This window comes from Myodes glareolus, chromosome 2, assembly GCF_982192425.1.
Source record: "Myodes glareolus chromosome 2, mMyoGla1.1, whole genome shotgun sequence".
Taxonomy (NCBI): Eukaryota; Metazoa; Chordata; class Mammalia; order Rodentia; family Cricetidae; genus Myodes; species Myodes glareolus.
The window spans coordinates 80,463,129-80,482,323 of NC_142027.1; the positions used below are offsets into that span (position 1 = coordinate 80,463,129).

Genomic DNA, 19,195 nt, shown 5'->3' on the forward strand with positions numbered 1-19,195 from the left:
CAGAGAGAGAAGGCACTATTGGAGGGTGAATCAGAATGGCTGCCAGCACTGTTCATTGAAAAAAGGCTATACCTTTTAACTCAGTGATTCAGGGACTGAAAGTGACCATTAACTTGATTCTAATGTTTTTTCCAATACAAAAGCAGTGGTGGCACACACCTTTAATCCCAGCACTCAGGAGGCAGAGGCAGATGAATCTCTGTGAATTCGAGGCCAGCCTGGTCTAAAAGCAAGTTCCATGACTGGCTCCATAGCTACTGAGAAACCCTGTCTCAAAAAATAAAAAAGAAAAGAAAAACAGAAAAAAAGGAAAGAACAATATGGTCAACAAATATTTAAATGCTGTTTGTTCTCAAAGGTTCAGTAACTCTATCAGGAGCCCTCTTACATCAAGGGAAGGGCCACAGGATCACCTGCAGGAACTTTCCTCAAGGGGCGTGATGCAGCGTTTGTACTGAGCTGTTCCCTAACTGTGCTCTGTTGTGTCTTAGTGCTACTAGAATCCCTCATACACCCCCAAAAGGGGAGGTCCTGATGTCTTACTCTTTTTCATTATACCATACCATTTTGATTTCTATACTCATTAAGCCAACTCTTGTCCTTAATGGCCTCAGGTTCTGGATTTGAATTGGAAGCTTTTCGTCCTTGGGATCAGGTGTGTCTAGAGCATCTCTGACATTCCTGTTCTTGGTATAATCAAGAGAGGTCAACAGGGTGTCCTGTGTGTAGAGTCATCACAGTATATGGTTCTGAGGGGGCGGGGATTTTTTCCCCTCAAAATAATTATTTTGTTTAAAGAGGCTGCCATTTTATATAGTCTCATTCTTCAAAGTCCACACAAAACTTCTGAAAGGAAAAGGCATAAGGGAACTCTGATAACACATAGCGACAGCATTCAGGCGTTATGCTAGGCTGCCCCTTGGGGACCAGGCAGGACCTGACCTGCTCCGAGTCCTCACAACACTACTGCTGTACGCTATGACCCCTTATGAGAGGTGTCCTCACCCACCTCTGGTCTCTCCCTTCCCCAACCCACTTCTGCTCTTTTCTTCTCCTTTGCTGTTCCTATTCCAGAGACCTGGCTCTCTGTTTCCTCCTCCCTTTCCATTTCGTTCCCCCAATAAAAAAAACCCTCCATGTGACCATGATGATGCCTGTCTCTGGTACCATTTTAAAAATTATAACAGTGAGAACCATTAAAATTGAAAGTTAAAAGGTGCTGGAGAATTGTGGTCTGCAATGTCAAAATGCTAGAACTTTGTCAATACAGCAAACGGTCGCCATGTGGTTCACAACAGTATACCACACCTAGCCCTGAGATTTTCATTTAATAACATGTCTTTTGGGGGTACCTGTGTAATGGATTAAGTAAAATGCTGCGGATCTCTGAGTGGCTGTGGGCCATGAACCACGTTGCAGGTCCCTGAACGGCAGCAGGCAGCAGGCAGTGAGTCTGAGAGCAGCTAGTCCCAGGTAGTGATGGAGCAGTTCCCCAAGTGACTGCATGGACCATGAGGTTCAGGCAGGGAGGTGCATGGAGAGAAACACCTCAATGGCAAGGAGAGACAGACAGATGGGCATGCCACGAGACCATGCTGCAGGTCTCCTAAGGTGGCTGGTCCCGGGCAGGGAGCCATGCAGTGAGCAAGAGACAGAGACATGGATAAGCATGCCATGCAGAGTGAAGTTGAATATTTATTTAGTGGGTTATGGAAGGGAAGGGAAGAATGGGGAAGAGTAGAGAGAGGGAGAGAGAGGCAGAGAGAGAAAAACAGAGAAGGGGGAAGGGGAGAAGTGGGGAGAAGGGAGAGACAGAAGTTGCCTCTTTGAGAGGGAGTCAGAAAGGAAGGGACTCAGGCTGGAAGCTGAAAATCAGTTGCCTCGGCAGATGGGGGATGGAGTGGGCATAGCTTGTCTCTTAAAGGGACAGAGCAGACCATTACAATCTGTGTTCTAGTTCTTTTTAAAATCAGCTCCCAAAATAGTGAGTTTCCATACGGTTTTGTGGTTGCTGCTACTTCATGGTAGCTTTATGACAGAGTCTTATTATGCAGACCAGGCTAGCCTCAAAGTCACAGAGATCTGCCTGCCTCTACCTTCCAAGTTTAAAGGCATTTATTGCCGTGCTTGACTCCCCCCCCCTCCGTGTGTGTGTGTGTGTGTGTGTGTGTGTGTGTGTGTGTTTTAAATTAGCTATATTCTTTCTGTTGAAGTATTTGTAATGTCATTGTAGGACTTGAATGTGGTAGAATTGAGATCCAGTGGTTCAGAGACTAGTAACTTGGTCCAGAAACTCAGGGACCTCATCGTTCCTTGCTCCTACCATAGAATCTTAAGGAAAGCCCCTGGGCTAACAGTTTGGGGGTATGCCATTTTCTGGAGCCTAACCCTGCTTGGTAGGAGCTCTTCTTTCTTCCTTTAAGTTCCTGTATATGATCCTATAGAGAACACCTTCCTAAACTCACCCCTTATTGTCCATAAGTTTCATTCTTTGAGACTGTGAAACAAAAGCCATTATCCAGGGGTTGTTTTTTGTGGCCATTGGTTTGTCAAAGACCCTAGGACTCCAAGTTATGCTCACCCGAAGTATGAGGGAAAGCCTCTGTTACTTCCAAAGATCCCACTTTGCCCATAACATGGGGAGGGGAGGGAGGAGCTGGGAGTATATATGATCAAGATACATTTTATACATTTGTTAAATTGTCAAAATAAAATTTTAAAATGCTTTTAATTTTAAATACCCGTATGTGTGTGCATCTTCAGGGCCCAGAAGAGGATTATTTGGAGCTGGAGTTTCATGCAGTTGTAAGTCATCTGGCTTGAGTGCTGGGAAGTGAACTGAGGTCCTCTGGAAAAGCAGCAAGTACCCCTAACTTCTGAGACATCTCTCCAGCCTCCATTAAAAAAATAATCTAAACAAACAAACAAAAAAAGAAACACTGATAGCACTGTGTGAATGGGAAGAAAAAAGCAAAGTAAGTCAAGTGACTGGTATTAGGTTGGTACAGAAAAATTAGAGGAGGGAAAAGTCAATCGAGGGTAACAGTAGCGATAAATTGGGTGGAGATGAGACTATTTGACCATTTTGCCTAGGGCAGAAAGGAGAGATAAAGCAATACAACCAAATAACTTAAAATAAGCCAGGCTCTTGAGAGGCTGAGACACAGACCCTGTAAGTCAGGTCAGCCTGTGATGTCTGGGAAACCCACGAGAAGGAAAGTGAAAAAGGAAAGAATGGAGTGGGCGGGGGGGGGGGGGGGGAGGTAGAGAAGAGGCAAGAACAGAGCAGGTCAGAGTTGTTCTGCTAAAACAACAGCACATTAACTAAAGGAGTAGTAAGTGGGAAGGGGTGGGAATACACGGTATGAATGCAGCCTGGCCCACACTGGTTCTAGTCTGTTGGCTTAGTCCATTTAGCCTAGACTGACTGACTTTGGGGGCATGCACAATAAAATAAAATTGTGCATTTAATCTGTGAATGAAAATAGTCACACAAGCTGTGTCCCTTAGCAACCAAACTCCTCCTTCTCTGAACCCCACAAATAGAAGCTACAAACAATGATTGGGGTCCCCTAAGTATCTTCACTCTTGTGAAGTTCTACAGTGTGTTCTGACTTATTCTCTCGTTCTGCTTTGAATAAGGATTTTTTTCATGGTTTACATATTGTATAGGCTTTTAATTTTTTTCTTGACGCCTAGAAACACCCAGCCCAGATCTGTACCACCAATAAGAAAAGAGTTTCTGATGAATACCCCCATCATCTTTTTCCCTCTAGATAAATGAGATGCTAGAACCGTCCTGGGGGTGCTTCTGATAGATTACAATTTAACAGTGTAAACCATGATCATAAGGTTGCGGAGGGAGCTAAGAAAGGTCTTTTCCTATTAATGGGGTTTATTGTGGGAGTCCTAGAAAACTGTATATTTATATCTAGAAAAGGAAAAAGACCATGATTAGGCATTAAACATGATTCATTGTTATTGTTGAAACATCCTGACTACAAAGGAATATTATCTTCACAGCAAATGTTAATAGTGCTGGATGCTTGACTCTCGGCTGGCTAGAGACCAAGCCAACTCTTGTCAGATGGGAGAGAGAGAGAATGGGAAACTCTTCTCTCTTCCCACGCCTCCTTAATTTTCTCATAGTTTTTCTATCCTGGCTCGATGTTGTTATGCCCAGATCACAGAGTTCCCCCAAAACCAACTAGGAGACCAAGTCCTGTATGTAAAAGCAAAGAGCCTTTATTTGACACAAGTTAGCAAACTCGGAAACTCTGTGTGTCCAGTGTATTGGTGTGATGGGAGAGCCCTGAGCTTAGTTGGGGTTGGATTTTTATAGTTGCAAAGGTAGGGGCATGGGATTTCTATGGTTCAGGACCCCTGATTGGCTGACATTTGTCTAAGGGTGTCCTGGTGAAAAGCAACGGGTGTGTGCTGGCAGGTGACCCTATCAACGGGTGGTGGCTTATTGCTTTTTCTGGAACACCCCCCACCCTGTGCTGGCTGCTATGGCAGCTGTGCAGCCTGGGCCCCACATATTTGTGACCAGGCTGCCCTGAGCCCCACAGAAGCAACCAGCAGAAGTGAAGATAGAGCCACTTACGTCTCTTTGGCTATCAGACCATTGAAATAATGGACCCTAAGAAAATGGAACCACTCCAGAAATCTCATATTGGGAGGAAAAAAAAAAAGATTGCCGCTCTGGGGGCAGTTAGAAGAGGAACTTGTTTCCTCGGGAAGATTTACAGCTTGTCAAGGAGGCCATCCTGCAGAATGGAGTTGAGACAGTGGTGAGGGTGAGGGAACACAATTTCCTTACTGTATACCTCTTGCCTTCTATTGAAGATCTATCCTCATGTTAGACCTGGAAGATGAACTTGGGGAGTCACTGGACCTCTTTGTTTTCCTCAGTGTGGCCCCACTGAAAAAAATCTTTTCCCGCTTTTTCCTATCTGTTTGACTGTCTAATCAGCGTATTGGAGACCAGTGGCCAAGCCTCGCTTGTTAGGGTTGCCAGTGTACAGGATTAGACCCTAACAATTCTGGTATCAGTACCTTTGAAAAACGACCAATGGCCGGGCAGTGGTGGCGCAAGTCTTTAATCCCAGCACTTGGGAGGCAGAGGCAGGCGAATCTTTGTGAGTTCAAGGCCAGCCTGGCCTACAAGAGCTAGTTGCAGGATATGCTCCAAAGTTACAGAGAAACCCTGTCTCAAACAACAAAAACAAAAACAAAAAAAGAAAAATGACCAATGGCTGGGGATGGCTGCAACTAAGGCATGGGGGATGCAGAAACAGGAAATAGAGCTGATTGACAGACTAGAATCTAAATTTGGGTTAAACACACCCTTTCTTGTGTATGAGGGTATCAGAATAACAAGAAGTGGTAATGCAGGACAAGTGACAAGCTCTATACGCGCAAGTCATTTCACCGGTGCCTCGGAGCCTCGGGAGCAAACATTGCCTTGCGATTAACCTGAGGGTGTCTGACACAGTGTCACTCAGACGCTCCAATTTCTCCCAGCCACGCCCACCAGGGGCTTCGACTCTGGGGCTCGTCCGAGCGGCGGCCGGCCGGAACCGGTTCCGCCTCCAGGTGGCGCTCTAGGCAGTTCCTCTTCCTTCGCCCCGGAAGTGGTTCTGGGGCTGGGATTGGTAAGGTCGGGCCATGGTGGGGCAGAGGTTGGGAAGATGGCGTTGCGAGGTTGGGCACAGCGAGGCTGGGGCTGCGGTCAGGCGTGGGCACCTCCCGTGGGTGGCGGCTGCCCGGAGTTCTCTGTGGCCCAGGCCCCACGGCTGCTCGGACGCAGGTAATGACTGCCGCTTCCGGCTTCCCGATTTTCCCTTGGGCTGGGGTCGCGCGCATCCTCGGGAGACCGGCGGCGGCGGTGGCCGCGGTGGCCGCCTGGGGCCCTGGCTCTCCGTTGTCCACGAGTTCGTCCCTAGAGCTGCCTTCTCTCCGACACGCTTTTCCTTGGTCCTTCGTTCCCTTCTTACTTCTGAGGGTGTCGCCCCGGCCATGCGCGGTGGCCGGCTGAGTCAGGCCGAGTTCTCCAAGTCTTTCCCAGTCGTTGCGAGGGACGTGGTGGGAAGGGGAACTAACTTCTGGGGGTTAGTTGCGTGTCCGGTTCATATTCTTGAGAGGAAAAATACTGAACTGGCTTTTTAGTGAAGCAGTCACAGAGCTGGTAGGGTAGCTGAAGTCTGATTTCATTTCCTGTGACTGGTAATCGTAAAGCCCGTGCCCCACCCGTGTGCCTTCTTAGTGCACGGAGTCGGGGGAATGCCTTGCCCGAGAGAAGCTTTTTTCTTCCTTCCTTCCTTCCTTCCTTCCTTCCTTCCTTCCTTCCTTCCTTCCTTCCTTCCTTCCCTCCCTCCCTCCCTCCCTCCCTCCCTCCCTCCCTCCCTCCCTCCCTCCTTCCTTCCTTCCTTCCTTCCTTCCTTCGCCTTTCTTTTCTTTTCTTTCTTTTTTAAAGAGTTGAGACTCTGGTATTGATGGATAGCTTTGGAAAGAAAGTCATCTTAATACTGCCCAGGAAAGTCCATGGCCTTTCAGGTCGGCCAGTTTTGCATTAGGTGTAATAAAATTTTTTTTTCAACTGTTGAAGAACTAATTTTGACTTTGAAATTTCAACCAAAGATTTCAACTTTGTGATTTCTACCTGATTTGATGGGACGAGAACACCAAGGAACCTGAGGTCTTTGTTAACGTGTGGGCTAGTCAGTAGGAAATTAAGATACATACATAGCTAGCCTTGAATTTGCAGGGATCCTCTTCCTGAGTGCTGGAATCACTGTCATGAGCTATCATGCCTGGCTCCATATCAACCCTTGAAGGCCAAGATTATTTTCCTGAAACACATCTTGAGTTAACAGACAGTGAAAACAATAGGCCTGATTTACTACTTTGTGGAGTATCTTACCTAACTTTTTAAAAGACTGTCATTTAAACCTAACAAAACTGCACCCACAGAGGTGCCAATCAACCACTTGCTTCCCTTGGATTTTATTCATTTGGAAAATCATGCATGTTTCTATTTTCAAACTTAGGTGCCTATGATTTTTTTGTTTCCTGTGGAAGACTGAATAAGTATTTTAGTACTTGTGGACTACTGAAATCTTCTATCATAAAATCATGCAACTCCTATAAATATGGAAACGATTTTTGACAGGTGCCTTGGGACTTTGAATTTTTATAGGCCTCTAAATCACAACATGAAATGCTTGTAAAATGCAAATTCCTGGGCCCTTCTTAGAGCCACAAGGCCCAGATCATTCTGCATGCTAATTTTAGAACTACTTCCACTCAGAACAGACGAATGATCACCAAGAAAGAACTCCATTCACTAGTAAGCGTGTACTGTACTTCAGGAGACTGGAGCAAAGCCAGTATAAGTCTGTAATCTAGTACTCAGGAGTCTGAGACTCAGGGGTCAAGAATTAAAGAACCACCATCCTAAGCCACATGAGACCCTATCTTAAAAGGAGAAAGAATAGTTGATAAGTTTAAACTATTGAATTCATATTCTTCTTAATTCCTGTTCTGGTAAGAGAACTCAGCAGTATTGGACAGCACTTTAGGTCTGTACAATAAATACGTTCTGGTAATGATCCTTTGGTTTGGTCCGAAGTGACATTACATGTTTTGATTACTTATTGCTTTATTTATCAGATCTACTTTTGCTCTTTAAAATCATTGGGTTTTAGAGAGATAGCTCAGCAGTTAAGAGCATTCACTGCTTTTGCAAAGGGCCTGGGTTTGATTTCCAGCACCCACGAGACTGCTCACAACTGTCTGGAACTCTAGTTCCAGGGGATACAACACCCTCTCCAGGCCTCTGCTGGCATCAGGCATGCAGTAGTATGTAAACATACATACAGGCAAAAATCCATACACATAAAAATAAAGCTTTGGGGACGAGAAAGATGGCTTAGTGGGTAAGAGCCTTGGATACTCTTCTAGTGGACTCAGATTCAATTCTCAACTCCCACATGGTGGGTGGTTCACAATTACCTTTATGCCAGTCTTAGAATTCTGTTAGTCCTCTTCTGGCTTCCACAGGCACCAGGTACGCATGAGTTGCACAGACATACATGTAGACAAAGCACTCATCCATATAATTAAATTTAAAACAAAGCTTTAAAAAAGTCATTTAGGTGGGCATTTGACTGTAAAACTGATGATAGTTTAGATGAATGGTAGTCACTTATCTAAGGTGTTTTGAGGGAAATGGCTGCTGTCTTGACTATAGTTTGAAAATGGTAAGGTTTAAGTGTAAATTCCTTTGACCTTTCTCTTGGCTTTATGTATTCCTTATTCAAGCCAGTAGGAGAGAGGTGTGTGTGTGTGTGTGTGTGAGAGAGAGAGAGAGAGAGAGACAGAGGCAGAGGCAGAGACAGAGACAGTCAGAAACTAGGGATGTGTATTCAGGTTTCAGTTAGCCACATTCTGGATGATTTGACACATATAGCATACGGAAAACCGGAAAAATGAGGTTTTCTCATCAGACTGAAGTCATTGAAGAGAGTTGACAGCATTGAAGGGACTTTAGAGTTATTTAGAGCAGCCTTAGCATTGGTTGAATGAATGGATAATCCTCTGAAATCCAATTCTTAAATGTAATCCAGGCATGCAGGAGGGGACTAGACTAGGAACCAAAAGCTTTGTTTATTTATTTTGAGACACAGTCTTACATAGCTCAGAGTGACCTCAGACACTATATGTAGCAGTTCTGCTTCCCTCCATTTCTTGTTTGCTGGGATTACAGGTGTGTGCTACTATTCCTGGTTTGTACTATGTTGGGGGTTGAACCCAAGCCCGCATGCATGTTAGTCAAGTGGTCTACTGACTTATATCTCAGTCCCCCCACTTCCTTCTTTCCTCCCTTCCTCTCTCTTTTTTTCCTAACAAAACTAGGGCTTTCAGGTGTAGTCTGGGTTAGTCAGGAGCACACTATTCTTCCTTAGCCTCTTGTTTAGGGTGTGATGAGAATAAGAGCAAAAGAAAAGTGTACTTAAAGAATTCTCATGGGTTGAGTTTGCATAGATCAAGGAATTTAGAGCCTTTGAGTGCATGCATGTCTACTACTAAGGAGTTCAGGAATAGAACCATCAGCGTGAAAGATCAATTTGAAGAGTAGAGCACACAGACACACAGAAGCTGGGCCTGGGGGCTCTGGTTAGTAGTGTCAGATGCTTTGAGAAGACCGAGTTAAAAGGACTCAAAAGCAAGATTGGTTTTGAATGTGGTTGGTGTCCTTAAAACAGTGAAATAAGGGGAGAGGTGGGAGGAATCTATCACTTCCTAATGATCAGTACTCATCAAATGAAACAGTTATGGTTGCAAGGAATGTTTCTCTTGGAAACTGACCAAAATTGAAACAAGCAAAGTTATTTTATATGTATCGAAGCTGACAGTTTATGGTTCTACTAGGTAGGAGAGACCTCCAACCCTGTGGGGTAAGTATGAGGACATGCTCAAAAAGTAAAATAGAAACACAAAGAAATAGTTTACAACTTCTATAGTTTTTTTCTCAGACAGCAGAATCCATATGGAGACTAGAGGGATTCTTTTTCTGGTTTTATAAAGTAAAGCCCAGTGGTGCGCCCTCCGAGCTGCTCTAGTTTGTGTTGTGTTTTTCCCGGGAGGATTAGGGTGCCTCCTTGATGGAGCTCTTCACAGTTGATGGCTTCTGGCAGGGGTTGGGGTGGGGAAGGACTCTGCTTTCTTCAAGAGGCTGGCCACTGGCAGTTTGACCATACTCCAGTGGCTAGGTATATGGGCAACACACATTGGTCTTGACATTTTTTCTTTTTTTTCCTTTGGGGTAGGTGGCAAGGGAGGTGGGTGGGGTGGACATGGGAAAATGGGGAGGTGAATGTGATCGGGGGCATTATGTGAATTTCTCATAGTAAAAATATTATGTTGGGTAAAAAAAGACACCTTCTTGAGATTCTTTGCTATTGTTGGATTGCTGTGAAGATAAAGTGAGATGATGACGACCCAGGCCAAAGGAGGCTCCTAGGGATTGTTGTCTGTGAGCCGCACTGTTTCTAACCAGGTGCCTACCCATCCTACACAGGTATAACTTACTTCTTCAGCAAAAATGTGGATTTAGAAAAGCACCAAGAAAGGTTGAACCTCGAAGATCAGACCCGGGGTCAAGTGGGGAAGCATATAAGAGAAGTGCCTTGATCCCGCCTCTGAAAGAGACCGTCTTTTACCCTTCCCCCTACCCTATAAGGACTCTTGTGAAGCCCTTTTTCTTCACTGTTGGGGTAAGAGCTCATATTTTCCTAGCTTCCTGCTAGCTTTGTATTCAAGTACTGCCCTGGGCGGGTTTCTGTAAGAACTGATGGGTGGGGCTCAGTGGGACTTCAGATTAAAGAATCAATCCAATAATTGCTTTCAGAATTCAGACCTATTACATGAGCCTTGAGGAAGACATTTCTGAGCTTCCTGTTTCATTTAGCTTTTTAGATGGCACTAAGTTGGTATTTTATTTATCTGGAAAGCTGTGACTAGAAATAGGCCTGGGTGCCTGAAGTTAATAAAGGAGCATGGGGCCGGGTGGTGGTGGCGCACGCCCTTAATCCCAGCACTCAGCACTCAGGAGGCAGAGGCAGGTGGATCTCTGTGAGTTCGAGGCCCGCCTGGTCTATAAGAGCTAGTTCCAGGATAGGCACTAAAAACTACAGAGAAACCCTGTCTCGAAAATATAAATAAATAAATAAATAAATAAAATAAAGGAGCACGGTAGGCTACTGTGCTGGGTGGAATACTGTCTAGAAATGTATTTCCTTTTCAGAGTATTTAAATATTTTCTCTAGTTCACAGGTTGTGCATTTGGATCAGCTGCTATTTGGCAATATGAATCATTGAAATCCAGGGTCCAGAGTTATTTTGATGGTATAAAAGCTGACTGGTTGGATAGCATACGACCGCAGAAGGAAGGAGACCTCAGAAAGGAGGTGAGAATAAACCTTGCTTTCTTTATCCTAGCTAACCACAGTTTAAGAGTCTGATTATTTAGAAAGTATTCTTTTTCTGTTTAGTTTTTAAATGTTTATTGTTGTGTGTGTTGGAAAAAGGTGGGGGTGAGTGACATGGTATTAAAATGGTGGTCACAGAATGGTTTTTTGCTTTTTTGGGGAGGAGGGTTTGGTTTTTTTTAGATGCGAGGTCTCATTCTGTAGTCCTGCCTAGCCTGAAACTCGAGATCCACCCACCTCTGCCTCCCAAATGCTGTGAATAAAGACATGTGCTACCATGCCCAGCTTTTTATAATGGGTTCTGGGGCTGGAACTCAGGTTGACTGTCTTGTACCTACTGAGGCCTGGCTCTAGAAAGCATTCTGACTTAATGTCAGCTTTCCAGCCATAGCATTCTTCTTTTGTGTCCTTTAAGCACAGTAGGTATTTACTAATGCATGTCTGGCAATGTTGTAATTGACACAATCACAAGTTTGTCCTTCAGCCTGCATGTGTCAGAGTCACCACAGAGAGTTAAAAAAAGGTTTAGGGGCTCTTTTCTAGTCCTGCTGTAGTAGCCAGTGTTCGTTCTCTTTACCCTGCTAAATTAGTTTTAACAAGATCACAGAGATTGAAAACATATGAATGTATGTATATGTGCATACACACACAAACACACACACACACACACACACACACACGTGCCTGTTTGCCTTGTAGACAGCCATCAAGTAGATTTTAAAGCTGCTCTGGCATGCTGTTTATGGACTGGTAATTTCCCATTGCTTTATATTCTGACTGTGTTTGGGATGGGATGCCAGAAAGAGATGCAAATTTAGAGCTTGTAGAGTTGTGTTTACTTTGTATGAAGCTGATACCCTCTTTCCTCTTAACTGAATTCTCAAAGTTTCTAGATACAGTATTTTTACTTGTCAGTACATACTGGGTACTGAGGCCATTGATAGCATACTTAATTCCACATCCATTTTTTTTAAGATTTATTTTTTATGTACATTGGGGTTTTTGTCTGATGGATGTCTATTTGAGGATGCCAGATTCCTTGGAACCAGAGTCACGGACAGTTGTGAACTGCCATGTGGGTCCTGGGAATAGAACCCAGGTCCTTTGGAAGCCTAGCCAATCCCCAAGCCATTGTAACCACTGAGCCATCTGTCCAGCCCCTCCACATCCATTTGTTTTCAAGCTTCATACTCCCCACCTGCTTAGCCTTGAACTCAGGGCCTTGTACAGGCTCAGCAAAGCATCTAGTTTTTGTTTGTTTGTTGGGCTCTTAAATTCTTTTTTCCTTTTTTTTTTTAAAGTGTGTTTTGTTTTAGCTGCATGTGTTTCTGTGCAACATGTGCGTTCAGTGTCCTCAGAGCTCAGAAGAATGGTTCTGGATTCCCATGGAGCTAGAGTTAAAGATGGTTGTGACCCACCATGTGGGTCTAGGAATTGAACCATGGTCCTGGAAAAGCAGTGTTCTATCTACTGCACCATTTCTCCAATCCCCAAAAGATTTATTTTTGCTTATATGTGTGTATGCCACATATTTGCAGGTCCCCAAGGAAGCTAGAGGGGGGCATTAGATCCTTTGGAGCTGGAGTTTCAGAGGAGTGTGAACTGTGAGTGCTGTGAGTGCTGGGAACTGAACTCAAGGCCAGCAAGTCTGCTCAACTGCTGACCTCTCCATGATTCTTTAAATTCTTTCCTGAGAATTATAGGTGATACGTATATAAAACCTTAATCCAAAAGTAGCTCTCTTTTTAATAATAGTTAAACAAGTGGTAGGTAGATTATTGGATTTAAAATCTATGTTTATAAAAGAAAACTGAAACAATTATGGATACAAGAGAAAAGATGAAGTCCTAGCCTGGCGTGGTTGCATTGGCCTTTGTCCCTGCTACCTGGAGATTTCTGAGTCCGGGAGTTTGAGGAAAGCTTCAACAACAGAGCAATCTCTTAGTTAGAAAGCAGATTCTTAGAAACCCGCCTGCACCATTGTACATGCAGCTCTGGGGACTCACAGTTACAGTTACAGAAATGGATTCGCATGCACACTAGGGTGCCATTCCTTTTTAGTCTTGACTTTTCATATGAACGTCTGGTTCAGTTTCATAATTAGCATTGTTTTTGAAACAAGATGTCAAATATGAGCTCAGACTGGCCTTGAATATATTATGTGTGCAAGGATGATCTTGAATTTCTAATCCTCTTGCCTCCACTTCCCAAGAGCTGCACTGATACGTGTGAACTAGCAAATTGTTTTCTGTGTCCTGCTACGGAGCTCAGGACTGTGCATGCCAGGCACATCACAGCCCTAGAATAGTTCTTACTTAAACATTTTACACATGGAAGCATTTCAGATGGAGGAGTAGAGAGGCTGGTGTAATGCAGCCTGCTATTGTCAAACAGTAGTTCCCAGCACATCCTTTCCCTTCCCTTACTAGATCATTGGAAAGAAACCATCAGCGTATTTGGTCCCTAAATATTTCAAAGCATATTCTGAAAATGAAAATGAAAAAAATGAAAAAGATCTGTAAGATCTTTTTTGTCTTCTGAAGTGAGTGATATTACTGCATTAAAAATGTGGTCCCAGGTACGGTGGCAGAGGCAGGCGATCTCTGAGTGTCAGGACAGTCAGGCCTCAACAGTGAGACTGACTCTGTCAAAAAAAAAATGACAATTTTAGTGAAAATTACAGTTCAAATTTTATGTTTTGAAGATTTAGTTTATTTTATGTGTATGAATGCCTTGCTTGCGTTTATGTGTATGCACCATGTTCATGCCTGGTGCTCACAGAAGTCAGAAGAGGACACTGGATGCCCTGGAACCCGAGTTCCAGTGGTTACAAGCCACTCTGTGGGTGCTGGGAATTGAACACAGTTCCTTTTTAAGAGCAGCTGGTGCTCTTGTGCATTGAGCAGACCTCCAGCCCTTTCCTGCTGTTTTGAGATGGGTTTTGCCCTGATGTTCACGCTTACCACCAGCTCCTGGACTCAAGTGTTTCTTTTGCCTCAGCCTCTTGAATAACAGGACTTTAGGCACTTGACACCATTTCTTGTACCTAGTTGTAACTTTTTTCTTATTTTTTTTATTTTGTTTTATTTTAAGATATACATCTTGTGTGTATATGTACGTGTGTGCATGTGTGTGTGTGTGTGTGTGTGTGTGTGTGTGTGTGTGTGTGTGTGTGTTGGGGGAGGTGGCAGAGGCCAGCAGTGTATGTTGGATATTTTGAAACTTTTTACAAAGGTTTGGGATATAAACTTCAATCCTCATAGTTTTAAAGCAAGTGCTCTTGACCACTGAGCCTTTTCTCCAGTTTCTTAGTTAGATTTTTTGTTTTTTAAAAGTTAAGTTTATTGATTGATTGATTGATTGACTTATTTATTGATTTATTTATTTTGAGTTAGTGTCTCACTGTATAGTCCATAATCCTGAAACTCACTATGTAGACCAGGCTGATGTGAAATTCCCAGAGATCTACCTACCTCTGCTTCCCATGTGCTGGGATTAAAGCCTTTTGCCACCACTGCCAGCTCTTAGTTAGCAATTTTAAACTCGATAGGACCTTAGCTCCTACATCTTGTAGTGTGGCTCAGTGCTTGTCTCTCTCGGTAGGCCTCATGACAGTGTTGCTAGCTAGCCTTTATTACTGCATTCTGGCAGCACTTGGAGTTTAGAAATGGATGTCTGAGCAGTGATTCTGTAGAGAGTGTGTGAGTATAAAACATGCTGTCAAGAGGACACAGATACTGATGCAGGCTTAAACATTTCCCCACAGCACAGCACAGCACAGCTGTCGTCTTAAAACAGCAGATAGTATACGGTTGATTTGAATCTTTAATTTTTTGTAGTCTTATAAATGCCTTGCAACACATTCTTATTCTATCATTGAATTTTCAGTTTTATGTGTAATTGTATGTTTTGTTTTCTGTACTGCATACATTATTGTGTTTTTCACAGCATTTTTCAGTATTTAGCTCTTTTTTCCCTGTAGTTAATCATTTATATTTGTACCTATAATTAGGGAATTGTTAAAAGACTTTTTCAGTAGGAGGAATGTTAAAATAAATATGTGGGAACAACAAGGGATACTGAAATTGGATGAAATTAGTTACTTATCAAGGACAGTAAACTTTTTCTCTAAAAATTGTAAAAGATTGTGATGCTTAGGAGACATGAAATTAATACTGTTAAAAAAGTTTCTGGTCCTCCAAGTTAAAATTGAGAAACAATGTTGTGACCAAAGGCTTCATAGCGGTTGATAAATTTGGCTTGACAGGTTTCTTGGTCACAGCCACTATTATTTTAAAGAGTTCTGGAGTATGTAATACAAGAAAAACGTTTCATTTGATAGGGAATTCTTTTTCTTAAATAGTTTCAGTCCTAAGAAAAAGCACCCGCCTTTCCCCTTAGCCTGAAGTGTTCACATAGAGTTATATGCAATTTTCCTTCTGTTTTAGATTAACAAGTGGTGGAATAGCCTAAGTGATGGCCAGCGGACTGTGACAGGTTTGTGTTAGCTTACACGTTTTAGCCATTCAAAGGAAGAGAAATCAGAACGAAAGGTACAGTATGTCACAGGCAATGGCTTTCATACCGTGCTCACTGGTACCTTAGACGACAGGGAGTCTTTGTACCTACGTGCCTCTGTGATAGTGCAGAGTCGTGTGAGGTGGGCATGATGGCCCACGTCGGTAGTAGAAGGACAGAAAGATCATGATCAGTTTGTGTTATATAGCAAGGCGTTATCAAAGTCTGGACAATGTTTTCAAGATGTCCTGGATCACTTTTCTAGTTTGTATATAGCATGATATCAACCAGATAAACAGTACTGCTTGTAAATAGTTCACGGGTAATTGTAATTCCCCATTAAAGAAGATGGTAGAGTGCTTGCCTAGCAAGGCCCTGGTTCAACTGCACAGACTCAGGAAAATGGCACATGCTTGTAATCCTAGCATTTGGGAGGTGAAGGCAGGAGGATCATAAGTTTAAGAGAATATAACAGGCTTGAGGCCTGCACTGAATACAGAGAACAAGAAAGAAGCCAAAGGAGACATTGCTCAAATCCCAGGAGTCTCAACTTTCCGAGCTGCAATGAAGTTGTTTCTACTTTGTAGATGAGGAGACTGGCTTCTAGAGAACGAACTTTTCTCTCCTTTTTAATTGTTTGAGAATTTTATTCATGTATAAAATGTATGAAAAAGAACCTTTTGTAGTCAAGTGGCTAGTAAGATAGAAGTTAGTTTTAACCCAAGTCCACCTTCCTGCCTATTAACTCATGTTCAAAAGGTTCCCTTAAATGTGAGCATGCAGTCATGTAATTCATGTGACCATGGTGATTTTATTTTGTTCTTTTTCTTTTCACCCCTGATTTGAAGGGTGAAGAGACAGAATCTGTAGATCACACTGGCCTGGAACTCTGAAATCTGCCTGCCTCTCCTCTGCCTCTTGAAGTTTGGGGTTATAGGTGTGAACCACCAAACACTTGCTTTTCTACATTTTTATGGAAAGACACATCTGACTTTTCAATGTAGTAGTTTTATGATATTTTGTGGTCTTAAAAACTTAAAGAAATGGATTTGTAAGTTCTGTACAGTTACATAAGTAGTAAACATGATTTCTAGAGAGTAGTCGGATTCTAATTACTCTCAAACAGGGTTAGACTTATTGGTACTCTGTTTCTTTTAACTTCTTAGTAGATAAAAGTGTGTTTGCATTTCTTAATTTAGACTGTTTCTTCTATATGAGGTTAATTTTTCTTCTATAAGGTTAATTTTTCCTCACCTTATTGGAACCTGATGTGGTGTGATCGATATGCTTTCTTTAGAAAGCACTTTTGTTTTTCTGAATTCATGGTTTTTTTTCATAAATGACACCAGCTACCTTGAAGGTAAATGTAAGCACCTTAAGGACAACGGTGAGCTCAGCCTATACTGTGTACGTAGTGGCGGCAGACCCTGAGTCAGCCGAGTAAGGCTTTTCAAGTTGCTGTAGCCAAGGTTGTAGAACTGATTAGGCAGTGTGGTCTAATAAATATCATCACTTCAGAGGTAGCTCTGTAGAGAAGCATATCTGTTTCCACTGAGATTAATATGTTTTGTTTGCCTGTGTTCAAAAACCAACCAAAATTAACAGCATTTCTTTAGGGTAGCAAACCTGCAGTATTTTCCTGTCCTCCCCCCCCCCAAATTACTTCTATTTATTTGTGTGTGTGTGAGGTGTGCGTATAACACAGAATGCCTATGTCGAGGTCAGAGGACAACTATCAGGAGTTGTTAAACTGTGTGTGACCCAGGGATTGAACTCAGGCTACCAGGTTTAATATCAGAACAGCCATCTCAGCCCTCCTTCAGCATTTTTATTGCATTTCAAAGTCGCTATGTTCTGTGTTCGAGGACCATAGGTTTTCTCCCATTTAATATATGAAAAGGCCTGGGTTCAAACTTTAAAACTATTTCTCAGCTGGGCATGGTGGTCCACACCTTTTCAGGAAGATCTCTGAAAATTCAAGCTAGCCTGGTCTGTTTCAAAAACAAAATTTTTCCATATCAGTAAATAGTTAATTAAAAGAAGTTAGAGCTGTAGAGATGGTTCAGTAGTTAAGATTACTTACTGCTCTTCAGATAATATGAATTTGGTTCCCAACACCCACATCCAGTGGCTTACACCCACTTGTAATTCCAGTTCCACAGGGCTCCAGCTGCTCTGTGTGTGCACATACCCACATTCAGACACAGCACATACATGCAATTACATACATGTAATTAAAGATAATACAAATCTTTTAAAAATGTCAGGCACTGGAGATGTAGGTTAGTTGGTAGAATGCTCACCTAGCTTTCACAGAGCCCTGAGGCCAATTCTTAAACTGCAAATATTCATGAGTGGTAGTGTCTGCCTGTAAGCCTAGCACTGGGAAAGTGGAGGCAGAGGATCAAGGTCATGATTGACTACCTAGTGATGCAAGACTAGCCTGGACTACTTTACACACACACACACACACACACACACACACACACACACACACACACGGGGAGGGGCATGCATGCATGGTGAATTCGATTCAGCACTCTGGGAGTTAGGCTAAAGGATTGTGTTGAGTTTTAGCCTAGCCTGAGTTACATAATATAACCCCATATCTTAAAATCAGTTGAGTGCAATTAAAAATTAGAATTCTATCCTAGAATCCTTCTACTTTTTATGTTTTGTTAATTTTATTCATTTATTTTGTGTGGGTGAATGTGTGCATGTGTGGGTGAAGTTGGAGACTTATGCAGTGTTATCCTTGGTCGCTTTCTACCTAGTTTTTGAGACAAGGTCTTCCACTGAACTGGAAACTCATTGATTTGACTAGACTTACTGGCCACCAAGGTCCAGGATCTTCTGGCCTCCACATATATATTTATAGCTGTATATTATTTCCCTTCTTGGATCTTCGATGGGGTTGAAGACTAGATAATTGTAGTTACTTTCCTCTCCTGACTTGGCTAAATTATTTCTTATATAAGACTTAAGCTAGTTAGGATAGGATATTTGTTCTGATTGTATATAATTTTGTATTAGGCTTAGAACTCTCTTATTTAAACAAAAGGGGAAGGTGCTGTAGGAAGGCTCGCAGCTTGTGGTTACCCACCAACTGGGGCATGGCCTCTTATATATGTGGGTGGAGAGCCTGCGTCCGCTCCTTCTTCTTTCTTTGCCCTAGCTGCTCATTTGGATTGTTGGATTAGATCTCTGTCCACCATTCAAGCAGAGAATTCTGATTTGTGAGTTTACCCCTAAATAAATATCTATTTCTCAATTATGAGCTAGTGTGGGATTTCTTTTAAGCATCGATCATCACTGGTGTTTGCTTTGGAGTCCTTGTGTGACTGTTCTTGAAAAGTCACTTTTTAAAGGTAGGATAGAAAGCTCCTTTCAAATTGTTTTTTAATTTTATTATTTTTGGAATGTATCATTATTGTTGTGTTATTGTTATTATTTCAAAAAAGGGTCTTCCTGTATAGCCCAGACTTGCCTGGAACTTGCAGCTGTTCCCCGCCTCTGTCTTCTCCCAAGTGCTGGGATTATAGGTGTGGAATATCGTATCTGGCTTTGGAAGTTTTCTTGGTCTTAATCAGAAATATCTCCATAGTCTCCAAGTTGATTAGGGTAAAATGGTAGAGGTGTGCATGTGTGTGTTTGTATACAGCCATGAATATATATGTGGAGGT

At 42.7% G+C, this 19,195-nt stretch overlaps 1 protein-coding gene across 2 annotated transcripts in view; it reads left to right on the plus strand.

The window, feature by feature from the left end:
- Positions 1-5,648: 5,648 nt before the first annotated feature.
- Parl (presenilin associated rhomboid like) overlaps positions 5,649-19,195 on the plus strand; it is a 28,262-nt gene continuing 14,715 nt past the window's right edge. The window contains exons 1-4 of one of the 2 annotated variants that reach the window (XM_048453751.3): positions 5,649-5,812; positions 10,085-10,280; positions 10,833-10,973; positions 15,443-15,491. In XM_048453751.3, the coding sequence (XP_048309708.1) occupies positions 5,694-5,812; positions 10,085-10,280; positions 10,833-10,973; positions 15,443-15,491 (505 nt within the window). In that variant the 5' untranslated portion in view covers positions 5,649-5,693. The other variant, XM_085685319.2, reaches the window with a different exon arrangement.